The sequence below is a fragment of the Lampetra planeri genome, chromosome 26 (genome assembly GCF_965212315.1).
Source record: "Lampetra planeri chromosome 26, kcLamPlan1.2.h2, whole genome shotgun sequence".
NCBI lineage: Eukaryota > Metazoa > Chordata > Hyperoartia > Petromyzontiformes > Petromyzontidae > Lampetra > Lampetra planeri.
The window spans coordinates 6,477,540-6,493,051 of record NC_136132.1 but is presented as its reverse complement, the minus strand read 5'-3'; the positions used below and the strand labels follow the sequence as shown (position 1 = coordinate 6,493,051).

At 41.8% G+C, this 15,512-nt stretch overlaps 1 protein-coding gene across 1 annotated transcript; it reads left to right on the top strand.

Moving 5' to 3' along the window:
* Positions 1-14,097, top strand: LOC144727642 (bolA-like protein 3). Its single transcript, XM_078606609.1, has 4 exons — positions 1-231; positions 3,121-3,247; positions 6,879-6,967; positions 10,412-14,097. Exons 1-4 carry the CDS (start codon positions 196-198, stop codon positions 10,478-10,480), a joined length of 321 nt encoding a protein of 106 aa, XP_078462735.1. The 5' UTR covers positions 1-195; the 3' UTR covers positions 10,481-14,097.
* Positions 14,098-15,512: the final 1,415 nt, after the last annotated feature.

The following is a 15,512-nucleotide window of genomic DNA, read 5'->3' as shown; positions in this document are numbered from 1 at the left end:
GTCACCTCCCTCCCATGTTGAGTGACGTCATCACCGCGCCGCCGCCGCCGCCGCAGCAGCTGACGCCGGGCCACGCTTGTCAATGTCACATGTCCCGGTCATCGTAACTTACTTTTAAATTTCCCCCATATTGTTATTATTATTGGTCTAAGTTACCGTAAACTCTGGTGTACGCTGCGTTGGATATCTTCAAGGATGTTCGCCTTTCGGCGTTTGATCTCCGCGCAGCTGGTGAGTTGAGGGTGAACGGTTCGGGTTGAAAGTCGTGTTGCATAAGCGACACGCGGGTTCAAAGTGCCCTCCTGGAGTTTTGACGTTGTGTGGCCATGTACGGATCAAAGGGTGTACGCGTGTTCAGTGGACGTCGGGCAATACGGGGGTGGGAATCTGTGTGTAGAAGAGCTTCATAGCTCATCGGATTCCTCCGGTCTAAATCGAGATCGCCCAGTGCAGATGGAATTATGCGGGTGGTCTGTGGATCGCCACGTCGCAAGACGGCTTGGAGAGGCCTCCATCCAGCGGTGGATTGATCGTGGCAGATTGATACTGCAACGATGGAAGGGGGTGGTCCCCGTCGTGGGATGGTGGAATGTCCGCCACTGGCTAAAAAGCACGTGGACATTGAGCACTGCCCGACATTTGTTTCGGCGTGGACACACTTTCCGTTTTGAATGTTTGCAAATTTAACACCATTTGCATTGCACGGTGAAATCCCTTCTTAACCCGTTATCCTTCAGGGGTCGATAAAATAAGTAGCGTATTGTGGAAACTCAGTCGCGGGTTGTCCTTAACAGACTGCGCCCAGGCATAGGAATGTGGAATTTCCACCGCTGCCTCAATGCCGCCAAGAGATGAACATTGCCCAATGTTGCTGTTCACGCCGTGCGGCACTTTTGAGCTTGATTTGTGAATGTCACGTAACTTTTCTCTTCTTGCTACACATCCCTGCAGAGCTCTTCACTTCAAGGCGTCCCCGGCTAAATGCAGGTCCTCAAGCTCCTGTCGCAGTGGCCGGCTTGAGAGACGTTTCATGGCATGTTTAGTTGCTCAAGCTGAAAAAAAAATGATTTCACAAGAGCAGCGAGATCCATCGGGGCAGTTTTAACCGATAAGGTCTCCTTCGCGAGTAACTGCTTTTCGAGGCAACTGCGGTGCCCCCCGTGTTACATCACAGGGCTGTGAGATATGGCGAAAGTTTGAGGCCATCATTCAGCAGTGGATAGATCATGGATTAACCATAACGTGAACACCGGTAATCCTCGCAGCAGCAGCGGCTTTTAGCTAGCGATCGAACAAAGATGGTCACTTGTATCGCGCGCTTTCAGATGCGCTTCTGCGTCCGTCTGGAACGCTCTTCCTATATTAGGAAGATACTGGAACTTATACACTTTTAAATCTAGATTGAAAACTAATTTCTTTACAACTGCTTTTTGTGTTTAGTCGGTTGTCCAGCACCTCCGATTGGCACGTTTGGATACGTACAGCTACGTACGGCGCGAAAGAAGTTCAACATACATACGTACAAAGTGGACTGCACAATTTACACATTGTAGATGGAAAGCATTGGCTGACATGGGGAGCTGAAATGGATTCCTCTGAACAAAACCTGGACTTGGCTATCATCACATTTACAATCTTTACACCAGAGTCAACGGGCAAGAATATTTTATTGCTTGATTTGCCTCTCATTAATATTTCACTGCAAAATTTCCATTCATTTGTTGGTAATGAAGGGCCATTTAAACCTAGGGTCTGAGATAAACTGGGGGGTGGGGGGAGGGGCAGCAGTGTTTATGCTCCACTGCCAAAGCAACATCACCAAATATGTTGTGAGGGCAATGGCTCTTGGTAAGCACTAGGGTTTTTAAAATCGTATCTATTTTTTTCATAACCAGAAACCGCATGAGAAAAAGCGGTTACCGGTTTGCCCCCACCCTCTTTCACCACACGCTGACCAGAGTGTTGAAGTATAGTAAAGCAATCCCTTTCATTCTCAAAGGGCTGGACTAGAGAAATAAAATATCTTTGTCTCTGCAGTTTAACTGACCTGACTGCTGATGAAACCGTGTTGGTCAAAAGCTGTATAAAATTTGTTTAAACAACATTGTTTCATGAAGCCTAATAAACATTGTTCCAAAAGCTCCTTGTAGGCCGATGGTCAAAAATACATTTGATTTTCCATGGAGCAGACCTGGAGTCTGTTACAATTACAGCAATTTTTTGAAGCAAAGCAGCTGAACTGTTTAGTGCTGGGTTTCACTAGAGTTGAGCTACTTGACTTCACAAAATTAATAAAATTGCTAGATAGGTATTAAATTACAATTGTATAACTAACTACTAATTAAAATTGTGGCCCTAAATTATGACAATTCATCAAGTCGCTGTGGTTAGTTGGTTAGTGAATCATTACATGTAAAATAATTTATTATTTTGATTACACTTTCCATTTGCCACGGTTATTCTTTACACTAATATTTTTTGTTCGTTTGTACGATGCATTTCAAATGTACTTGCACCTCAGGTCTCGAGGGGCTGTCGCCCGGTTGGGTGCTGTGGTGGTGTGATGTTAACTACCTCGCCTGGCATACAGGAGGTCATCGGTTCGATCTCGACCCTGATGCCTGTATATTTGGATCTTGATTTGAAGCGTTCATGACTGCAGGAATCCATACTCGTTGGTTCTTTCGGTAAAGCCACGTAGGTAGAAAAATAAAACAAAATAAAAATAATATATCACGACGTTTCGATCGCAACACAAGCGGTCGTCCTCAACACAAGCGTAACTTTACCGAAAGAACCAAAGAGTATGTATATTTGGAATTTACATGTTCTACCTGTGGTCACATGGGTTTTTCTCCGTGTTCTCTGGTTTTTCCTTCCACATTTACAAATATGAGTTGAGAGTATTTGGTTACGATACATTCCCACAATATAAAGCCACTTCATTGGGCTATTATTTGTGGCCAGGTCAATTCTAAAAAGAGAGCTATATAGCTCAGTGGCCCTTATCTGGTAAAATCTAACGTAATTAATAGTTTAGTTTATAGTAAGGGTCACACGGGCTGACTGGTCGCTTTGTGTCTCCGAATGCTCGTGATGCATGTGCTGCGCTTACTCCAGGAGCGTGCGCGTGCCGGGCTGCTGCGGCGAGCGAGCTCGGCTGGCTCCGAGGGCGAGGTGCGCATTTCCAGCGTCCTCCAGGAGAAGTTCCCCAACGCCAAGCAGGTCCGCGTGGTCGACGTCTCTGGTGAGGCTGTCGCTGCTGCTGCCGTTGACTGCCCGTCAATTCAGCCTCCCTGCGGGCCGTGCATTTGAACTCATTGGTGTCGATGTGTGTTAATAGGTAAAGGTAAAAAAAAGATAAAGGTGCAGCTCTGCGAATTCTTGCTCATGTCACTGGTGACAAGAAGAGCCTCCACTGAAGGAAACCCCGCTAGGATTATTTGGCCTGTTATTCTGCACTGGCCAGGCATCTTAGAAGAGGTGGTAGTAGTCACACTTTACCCAACCACACGTGACTTGCTGACACTGGTGGAGGCTGTGGGGAGGGCGGGGTGGCACGTGCCTCCTCGATTATCCGATCGAAATCCCTCTTTTAGATCGGATCATTGGGGTTTATTAGTAATAAATCAGCATTTTGCGACGCCCGCTGCCACTGTGTAGCATATTATTTATTATGTGCCAGGGACTCTATGAGATGATAGTCTCAGTCCATAATTGGCAATAAGTAACGGCAAAGCAGTTATAAGTGACTCTCAGAATTGTGCGCAGTTGCGTATACAGTACACCCTGAAGGCAAACGTTCAGGGAGCGCGATTCCGATCACACACGGTTCGAATTCGACCCTCGATCGATGGCTTAGCCATCGCCGCACACGCGTCGAATAAAAAGCAAGGGACAAGTCCTTACTTACTAACAACTCCTATCATTTTTCATTGCTGGAGGGGTTGCTCTCCTATCTGAAAATCCTGGCTCCACCATTGCCTGTTGATCGACTCAACTGTGGTGTAACCCTTTGAACTGAGTGGGCAGACGTGGGGATTTTTACGAAACGTACACCATTGTTTCAACTGCCACACCGGGAGATTGAACCGCTACCTTTGGATTGAAAGTTCAGTGTGCAAACCGGCTGCATCCATACGTGCGTTAATGCATGTATGTCTGTCTGTATTATTACGTGCAAGGAGGGATCAGGGGTGAATAAGGTTAGCTCACTTTCACTATGCACCCAGCCACTGGAGTTAAAGTCCCGGTCATGGCTAATGTCAGTGGCTATTGATATCTTAACTAATCCTGGTCTCCCCCCTCGTTGATCAGCATTGATAAGTATGATCAAACAACTCCCTTGACAGAAGCACTGTGGAAAAGGCTCTCATCCAGCAGTGGGTTGCCAAACTGGCTGTAAAGTAGAATTATTTGATTTAGACCTCTAAATCACTTGCTATCGGTGTTCCTACAATGCTTGGTGGTTAGAGAAATGCGGTATCCGTAACTTGTTTACGTAATTGCTGTTGTGCGTGCTCTCCCGGCATGCCCCATTAACTACAGATTATCCCACTATTTTAGGGCCACACATACTGCATCCACCATACACGTCTGGAATGTACAGCACCCACACAATTACATGGTTCTTTAATAGTCTGCTTAAGTCTACAGCATTCCTCTGCTGCATCAGCAGGAGTTGTTTTTTTGTTTGAAGTTTCATATAATTTAAGCTGCTATGTCTGCATGTAGTGGAAAAGTAAATTGCCTTGAAAATTTCCTTAATATTCCATAAATGTCTTGTTACATCTTGTCGTGTTGTACAAATTCTTGGCTTGTTTAGATTTCATGTGTCCATTAGCTTTCACTTCATGTGAATTCAATTAACTTGTCAAGCAGCTTAAATATAAATTATGTCTAGCAGCAGTAGTCCCATAAATAAAATGTATTATAAATACTTGGCATATACTGTAATTGCTAAAGCAACAGTAATGCATTTTGTATATGTTTTTTTCCTTCATATTTATGTCAGTATTCATGGACATTATAAGCCATTATCTTATCCACTGCTGAATGAGAGCTTCCCCATGCCTTCAGCATCTCTCATGGTCTTGCAATGTAACAAGTATAACCCGTAAAAACAAAGTTTTTCACTATAAATCCTTTATATGCGTGGCGGCTAGAGTCCTCTCGTCCTCTGGCTTGAGATGGCTGCCACCTATGGGTCAGATGATTGCATGGCAGCATTAAGCAATTGGTAATTAAATATAATATTTTTGTCCTAAAAAGTGTAAAATTTTGGAAAAAAAATTTCACGAACATTAATTGTCACGCACAACGAGTCTGTGTGGAAAATGTCAGCTCGATTTGATCACGGGAAGTGGGTTAAAAAACGACCGAAAGATTTGCATGGTCCTAAGCAAGCAAGCGAATTTAATATAAAGTATTTTAAAATCCATGAAGTTTTTTTGCACGAGCTGAGTTTATTTCCGCATGGACGTATTACCGGGTGTGTTCCGTTGTTTGGCTGTCACTTGCATCGTTCGTTTTAATGAACGGGCACTGTCCTATCCAGCGACGTGTCCTGCCCAAGCCCATATTTCTTAACAGTCCGTACGACAACGCAAGGGTTTTTTGCAGCCAATATTAAGATGTATAAAGGATTTTCCAGTTTGGAGTGAATACGTGTTATCTGTGCGTATATAAAGTAACTGACGTGTACATTTAAAAGTACAAAGAAGACTATTTTTGTCTCCTAGAAAAAGCATTGTCTCGATGTTTTTATTTTATAGTCGTTCAGGAAGACGATGGTTTATAGTTTAAGTTTTAAATACACGTAGAGGATGGGTGGGATTTTGTTATTACAATGCTAATTGTGTAAAATTTTATAAAAGTAGAGAAGGCAGGGTGCGGTAGTGATGGGCAAAGTTTCCAACAATTTGGATCTATGAATAAAATTGGACTTTATTTAAATGTGTTGTCTTTCACAATGCCATGGGATGGATCAAACCCTTTGCAATGGTGTCTGGGGAATTATTACAGTTAAAATCAGTGAATGATTGTATTTTGTGGGGAAACTATTGTATCATAAAACTGATCGTGGGTATTGTTTTATGATTATATTTTTTTGTTAAGAGGAAATTAAACTCAAAGTACTTTAACAGTACCTTGCTGTTGTGTCGTCTTATTAATGATACATTCCACAGAAAAGTTGTATTTATAATAACTATATATATGCAACTATTGATCAGTTAGGAGTGTTCAGGAAAATGAAATTAAAACTGGCAAGTGCACAAAGAAGCATGGAGAGATACATGTTTGGAATTACATTGAGACAGAAAGAGGAACTTGAATTGGAGACCATGCAGGTTCGAGACGTAACATGGACTTAAAAAGAGTAAGTGGGCAGGACACATTATTATAATACTCGTACTTTATATTTAAGCTTTTAAAGGCCCATCGAAGCTAAGCAACTCTAAGCAGAAGGGATGATGGCCGGTGATCTCAAATAAATTAGGGAACACGCTCTAGAGTGCATCCACCACGGAGGTATGAAACCAACCTATGTGCAGGTATTAGATAGATTGGTACATCCCAGGACTGTGAGAGATGGTGACGACTTGGGGAGGCCTTCATCCAGCAATAGAATTGTCATGGCTGATGATGAGTGTTCTAGTGACATCACTTTTACATCACCCCAATGCATTTTAAACATCACTGTGGTGACATCCATAGAGCACTCCTAACCGTGAATTTAAATATCTTGTCACATTATCGTCGGCTAGATGCCGAGGCCATCGAGCCCGGAGCACGTATCCGCAAGATAACATCTGACTGTTTTCAGCTTTCTTCTCCCCTTAAATGTCGCGCCTGCGTTGCCACGTGGTGCGTTGCAGGTGGCTGTGGGGCCATGTACGAAGTGCACGTGGAGTCGGAGGAGTTCCGAGGAAAGCGCGTGGTGATGCAGCATCACATGATCAACCAGGTGGGGGCCCCCGTGAGCCAGTCCCTCCCACAGCCAGCCATGCTTTGCGTAGGCTTGGGGGGGGGGCTGTCATTACTCACGGGAATGAGTTCCTGACCCCTCCCCACCTCTCGCTTCTGGCCCATGATTAGAACATTGCCATTCACACCGCTATGCACACTCGAGTTTGTCAGCTGAATGCGTGCATTGATTACGATGCTGTAACAACAAGGCGAGGAGGTGTATAAGTGAGATTGAAGGAGTGGATATGAAGGCTATTGTCACGTACATCGTATGGCATGCTAGTTATATTACAGTAAAACCTTGCCGAATGCGGGGGTTACGTTCCTGGAAAATACAATGTTGGGCCAAACTGCGTTTGAGAAATAATAGGCCTAATGTGAAAATTAGGGAATTATCACCTCCCTCTTTATTTAATTTCATCTCAATGATTTCACCCCACTTGGTATCACATCGAAATAAAAACAGACACATAATACATTTTAATAGAATATGAGAAAACATATTAAAACATAGAATGAAATAATCGTTTCCTCCGATTTCTTAATCGTTCTCACAATCGATTAATTCAAGTACCTTCCAACAGATGCATCACTTTTCTCACCACTACCACCACTCAACTTGTGCTTAGAGGCCACGATGAAACATTGTCTAGGAGCACTGAAAAGGAGTTATAGTCGTGAGATTATCAACACAACAGCGTGGAAGATGTGCACGGAATGCTGCTAACGTACGGAGTGAGACCGCACGAGAGCGCTGGGGAGGGAAGGTCACGATGAGATAGCCATCCGCAGCGTCTAATGTACAGTACGGTACGAGCAGGCGGTGAACTACTTGTCCAGACGGAGATGAGAATCTCAGCAGCGTCAAACCGCGCACAGCCAAAACATCACCCCCATACTCTTAGTTTTTTCGGTAAAGTCACATAGGTAAAAGAAGCTTGTGTTGCCTCCGAAACGTCGTGATTTTTATTATTTTATTTTTATTAATTTTATTTCATTTTTTTTTACCTACATGACTTTACCGAAAAAACCTAGAGTGTATGAATCCTTGCAGTCACGAAAGCTTCAAATCTAGAATCATCACCCCCATTTCGATTTAAAGCTTTCGTGACTGCAGGGATTCATCTTCTTGGTTCTTTCGGTAAAGTCACGTAGAAGGGAAGTAATAAAATAATAAAAATAAAACATAATAAAATAATATAATATAAAATAATATAATACAATAAAATAATATAATAAAATAATTATTTTATTATGTTTCATTTTTATTATTTTATTACTTCCCTTCTACGTGACTTTACCGAAAGAACCAAGAAGACATCACCCCCATGTTCCGGAAAACGTACCTTACGTGAACTGTGTCTTAGCAGAAACATGCATTTGTTAAAACAGCATTGGGCAAAGCACGACTGACTATAAGAAAACAAGTTTTGCTGGCTGGCTGGGCAGTACCATCACCGCAAACATCTGCATGATGACGTCATCCGTATCCCACAGCGCTGTCACCTGTGTTCGTGCGTTGTGCCGACATCAAGCATCAACCCCCCCCTCCCTCACCAAGTGCCGGATTTAGGCGTAAGCTAAGTAAACTACAGCTTAGGGCCTCGCATTGAGGGACCTCTAAATACGAAACAATACAAATTTTCAAGTTTACATAATCAGTTGAAAAATAAAGGACAAAGGGAAAAAAAATGCTCTAAAATGGTTATTTTCTTTCCGATATGACTTATACACAGGCATTCCTCGATTTACAAAATCTAAGCTTTAGTAAGCTTAGGGGCCCCAGCAATGTCATAATCTGGCCCTGGCCGTGTATCCCACCCAAATTCACGGGCAGTGTTAATATGATACAGTGTAGTTTTCATTACATTGTGGTGCATAGGAGTCTGATCCAAAATGACTATTCAATTTATGAGGATGGTGCAGGAGATGACATTATTAAACGTTGGTGAATGAGGTTTCTACTCGAGAGCAGATATGAACTCGCCGAGAAGGAACATAGGGAGTATCAAGACGATAGAAATTAAGAAATGAAACTGTTGGGAAAAATCTAGGCCAACAGGAAACTGGTGCAAAAGATACAAAAATGCAGAATTATTTCGCGTGTAAAAGAATGGAGGTTGACAAAGCCGGGCGCTGGTGGCGTATGTCTCTAATCCAGCACAGCGGAGGCGATGTTTGGTGGATGGCACAAATGTTGAAAAACTGTCTTCCATACCCCGACTTGCCAGGAGAAGTCAGTACAGCTAAATACGGACGAACATCATCTGTCCCTCCTATATGGGAAAGGTTGTTGCCACCCCCACCCCCCCAATGGGTTTTGTCTGGGTGCTCCAGTTTCCTCCCACATGTATAAACACTGATTAATTGGCTAATAACATTTCAGATTTAGAGGTCGGCAGAGCTTTCTCAATCTTTGGCGGCCGATTCACCACCCGGCCGCCTTCTAGATTGTCTGATTCTCAGCCATTGTGCGATTCAATTTGCATGAACAATGATGCTATATATGAAACTAAACGTTACTATGATTTAATGACCATCGGTGGACTAGTAATGCCATGTGTATGGACAAAGTAGTAGAGGTCGTCCATGCAAGAGGTGCATTGAGATCATAAGGCAGGAGTTCAAAGCGGTAAGTGTAGGCCTACTGGAAGCGATTGCAAGAGAAACAAGAAAAGATTGGTATAGAGATGAAAGTGGTCCTGAATTTGGACTTGAAGGGAGTCATTGGTGTGGATAGTGAATGGAAGGAAGTTCTAGATGGTGGGAGCAACAGATGTAAAGGGGTGACCGCATTGTTTGGGGGGGGGGGAGAGAACGGTGGAAGCTACCATGGAAAGTGTGGGATATTCAGAGATAACGAGCATATGGCAAGGTCAATAATATGAAGTGGCTGGCTGAATAAGAGCACTGATGGTTATGCCTTTGTCACAATACCAGCTCTGTGGAGATCCTTGGTTTAAATCCCAGACAGCTGCTCAAAATTAAAGCCATGTTACAAGTATAAATGTTCAATAGTCTCAGCTTGGATGAGCACAGTTTATGCAGCAAGTTATGAAGAAAAAATTGCATTTCACGTATTACAATGGCTCTCAACACAACAGAGTTCACTTTTGTATAAATTCAAACTCGAGCATCACACGAGTGCACCCCACAAATGAGAAATAACCGCAACGGCGGTTTTAATATGTGTGCTGTTCTCCCTTTTAATGGAATGACACATTTCACGGGTTGTGTTTTTTTTTTCATCTAAAACATGCCAGCTATATCTTGGCCTGGCACTGATGCAACGCGTTATTTACACCACTCTATTTTCATACGTGAAAAAGGGGTTATTGTCATCTCACAACGTTTGCACTGTGTTACATATCTGTTTGTTTCTGACACTTTGTAATCACTGAACTCACAATGCAGCTACGTGTGTATTTGCTTCTCTTTGCAGGCACTGAAAGATGAGATCAAGGGAATGCACGGACTGCGAATATTTACAACAGTTCCGGAAGAAAAATAATTGGGAGTCTTAAGCCTCTGTTAGCAGGCATTTGTTCGTATATATACGTGTGTGTTGCTGCCATTTTGCCCATTTGGAACGTTTGGGAATTTGTACAAGCTCACATACATAAAAAAAAACACAGACAAAATGAAAGGGTTTTAGTTGCTTGCTGAAAGATCTGGGTTGTCACAGTCGTGTTCTAAATAGGCAGCTTGAGTTCTCACATTACTATCCCAAACGGGAAACTTATTACCTCCGATCGGTGCACAGGGATATGATTATAGTTGCAATCCTGAGTGTCCGAATTTAGGAAGAGGATTTTGTTAACATAGATATGTGACTTTAAAAGGGACTCACGATTGCAGCTTAAAGTGGTTTTGTTAATTCCTTCATTTTCAAACCGCACATTTTGGCAGCATCAATAGATATATGCAGTTGCGTACTTATGCATACATGTTACACTTATTTACTGTTATCTGCCGTTTCTCAGAAGAATACTACGAAATTACCACCCATAGTTTATTAATGTGGCCAAGGATTTACATACTGTAAGAGCAAATTATTATAGGAAACGGACAGAACATTTCCACCCATAGTATACGCATCTAAAGTCATCTGTAGAATGGCAGAAATGTTACTATTACATGGCAATCTCTTTTTCTAACCATTCTCCATAATAGTGCGAACATACATGAGCCTAATTGTTACAGCAGCTTCAAAGGACTGCACGTACACGTCTTGCAAACATATATCTTTAGAATTCTCTAGTTGCCTTTATGTAGATGTTATGCTTTTGTACATTTTACAAGCAAAACATTTCTCCAGTTATAGTGTTATCGCTGGGCACATCAAGGAAAAGGGAAGATGATGTTTTCAAATTGAGGTTGTAGGCAGGGCTGGTCTGCCTGTAGAATCACTGTGTTTGTTTTGTTGTGGGTATGCCTCCTAAGAAATTGGAAATGCCAATCTCAGAGGTTAATGTCGCCACTACATCAAGCCTGCAGCACGAAACTGCATTGCAAGCGAGCCAATATCGCCCTCGACAGGAACACATTTTTCCCGTGCGTTTCATCCATATGGAGCAGCATCTATACATTTGCTTTGTCTGGTTATTAATCCATAGCAACACAACATTGCTTTCAACTAATTGCATGTTTCAATAAAGGAATGAATTGCGCACATACCTGTACATTTCTGCATCTCCTTCACTAGAGATTTTTTTTGTTTTTTTTGCTGAATTTTTTATTTTTCAAATTCAGATTTGTATCACTTAATCCAGTATTGCGCTGTGCATCAGGAACTTAAGTTGATTTTCCTTCATGGAGAGGTGGTTCAGTCAGGGCAGATGCACACGACCACAATTTAAGCCGTACATATTAAGTTTCGGTAACAAATTGAGATTGGCAAACAGTTCTTTGAATATGCAAGGCGTATGGAGAATCTCTGAAATTTGTTGGAAACCTAGTCTATGTTTAAATGTGTCCAATAATGTAAATCGTAAAACAAACGTTGGCCAAATGGCAACAATGTTTTAACATGGTCAAAATGAAAGCCTGCATATTCCTCTTAGGCAGCACGCATACTTTTTAGATAGAAACTGCCAATTTTTATATTTACATATAGAATGCCAATTACTGCAATTCCAATGCTGCAGTCTTCCTACTGTTGGGGATATATAATGTGTCATTAAGTGATTCAAATGAAAGTATCTTTAATTTCTCATTCATGCCACCTTTTCATTATCCTGCTTCATGTCATAATGTGTGGAATTATGGGTAACTTATTTGAAGGCTAGATTTTGGGAACCGCAACAATGGTTTTGGATTTTGGTTTTCTAGTTGCAAAGCTTAATTTTCTGTAACATCTGTATGAAATAACACATTTTTATAAGCATTAGATTGCCCATTTAATAAACCCCATTTAAGACATTAAGAGTAACAAGTCTTGTAAGCTGATGTATGCACTAATGTAATAGAGCAGATAATGTTCATGCTACGGTATATAAGAGATATATTTAAATCTTGACTTAAAGCGTTCGTGACTGCAGGAATTCATTATATTTGGGTCTTTCGGTAAAGTCACGTAGATAGAAAAATAACAATAAAAATCACGACGTTTCGATCGCAACACAAGCAATCGTCTTCAGGTGAAAAAATTCAGCGTCGTAATTTGTTTTTATTTTTCTATCTACGTGACTTTACGGAAAGACCCAAAGAGTATAGATATATTTAACATTAAAATAAACAGTCTGGCTGTGAAACGCACAAACGTAGAATCGCGAGTTGGTTAACAAATGTTTGCACTGCTGTGTCATTTGCTGTAAACCGAAGTGTCAAGACTTGCAATTGTGTATCGATGTAAGTTATAAAATGCTTGACTGAAATTAATTTAATTCACATTCTTGCTTCTGCAAAATGTTTGTTGTCATCGGTAAGAAGTTTAAAGATCGGAAAGCCATCCGTGTATTGTAGCGATGTATGAATTAGAAATCGAATCTGCGTCAATTGCTAAGATTTTAAAGAGTGATTCAATTCACGTGTTACACTTGGATACGAGATGTTTACCGCTTTGACTAAATTAGACAATGTGAATGTTTGCAGCGCGTTTGAATTGCTGGCACAGGTAAAAAAGAAAACATGTTTGCCTTATTTGTGACTTGCTGTGATTTGAACTGTGGTCAGGGAGTTGTAAAATTGGTTGAATGTTGAATTAATATAAGGAAATAAATGGACGTGACATTGCACTGCTCTGCCTATACTTTTCCGCTCTGATGGTTCAACATTAAATTTTGATTTAAAGCTTTCGTGACTGCAGGGATTCATTAAATAATACAAATATATATGTTATTGTTTCCCTTCTACGTGACTTTACCGAAAGAACCAAGAATATGGTTCAACATTAATCGAGCACATTTTCGATGTGATTTGAACAATATGAATGCTGAGCAACACTGACTTGTCTATGGTTTTCTAAGCAAACTTATATATATATAATGTTGCATATGGTGTGAGCATAAAATAGCAATTGGTGCTTGATGTATATTTAACCATGATCAATGTTATCCTGAGATGCAACTATAAAAATGTTTTCTTGTTTCGCTATTGGGTTTGTAGGTGGTCTAATAGCCCCAATGTTCGGAGTCACTTTGAAGGTTGCATTGTTACGATTGGAAACGTATGCAAGGAATCCTCGAAGTACACTGCCGTCAAAGTGGAGATGCACTACCCTGTGCCATTTTGCAATGAGAGATTACGCTTGTCATTTTCATAGTCCAAACCCAATGTTTTAAAGTGACCTCCAAATAAGTCACATTTCAAAAGTAATATAATTAGTATAATTACCCCAATACAACTTGGGTTGAATGATCATTCTACTCTCACCTGTATTAGTAAAGGTCATTGTGGATACAGATATTTAGAATATTAGTCTCTCTTGGCCATTGCCTGCGGGGCATCGTGTGAATATGACACTTTTTTTTCCAGGAGCTTGTGTTAATTCCAATTGCAGTCACAGTCTCGTGTTCAGTGTGCAGATTTGCATTGATGTTTTGTGTGTTTAAGACATTATTAAGGTGTGTTGTATGTGTGTCACAGTTACAGATGCTTCTCTAATTCAATAAAATCTTTCGTAACATTCTTATGTTGAGAGTTGTGCTATTTATAAAAACGTCATTCATACCTGTGTTGAAAACAAGTTGAAATATATCTTTTTTCCCACGATAGAAAATATTATGCATTGATTTCAAACACATTGGACAGAGCGAGTCAACGATACAAGTGTCACATGACCTCGATCTCTCACCTTGCCTCATGCATCGCAAATCTGCGACACGGGCTCAACATGCCTGTGTTCAAGAATACATTTCTCCAATGTACTTTTTCGTCACCCAAATCCCTCTAATCCATCGATGACATTTACATCACCGAAAGGTCATGTCGGGTTATGCCCGCACTTCCCCCTTCTTTGCGGGCACACAGCACACCTGCGATTTTGACCGTCACTTTCTGCACGTCCCTTGCCGCCGGAAATTCTTGGTCCGAAGAAATCGGGTCAAAGGTCAAGGCGTGTCTCGTGTCAGCCACTCACCTCAACTGGTGCCCCCTTAGCCAGCGGTGTAAATCCCACAGCTGCATTGGAGAGAGTTCCTCCAAGCGACGACAAATGTCGGCTTTTCATCACAATGTACTTGTTTTATTAACCCTGGGAAAAAAAATGACATTGCCGAGTTGACCCCCCCCCACCACACACCCCGAACAGGAATTGAACTGGATAACTCTAATGGCATCTGGATATTCAGAAGCTGCGTGATATAAAATACAACAAAGATCCAGCTGAAACATTACGAGGCCATGCACACATCCGATTCGTTCAATACACCTTGTAAATGAAGACACGGGATGGGGGACTGGCGGTGATGCCACTCAGGTGGTAGAGTGGCCAGCGTGAAAGGTGCGTGTGACTGTGACACTACTTGAACTTCGCGTTGACCGACGTGACATAGGCGGCACGTGTCTACAAAATAAGAGCTGTGTTCAGAACACTCAGATTTACATGGCGGTTATGGAAGAGGTCATTGATTTACTTAGCTATTTGGGACCAATATTGTTATTCGTTTCAAGTCCTAAGAGATACACATCCAATCCTGACTCATCGGTTTTTTTTCATGAATATCTACAAATGAGGAGTGTGGAATTCCCAATATCTTTAAAGGAGTGGTTGTGTGCGGACCCGTGGGTATCCCCAGGATCTCAGGGATAGACTCATTCTCCTGGGTCAGAGGTCTCCTTACAAATCTCAATATCTTCATGGGAAACTATCAAATCTGGCACACTGCAAAATCAAGATTGGCCTCTCATCTGGAAAACCTCTTTTCCACGGTATTAAAAGAGATCGAGTGAGGCTTTCACAATACGTTTCTACGCCGTCGGTAGGTGCACTGTGTATTTCCTTGCTCCACGATACGTTTCTCTGAATACCTCACGAAATGCACGTGGGGATACATTGACGCCGAATGTCTTTCTCCCACTTGGTTTAGCAAGACAACTGAACC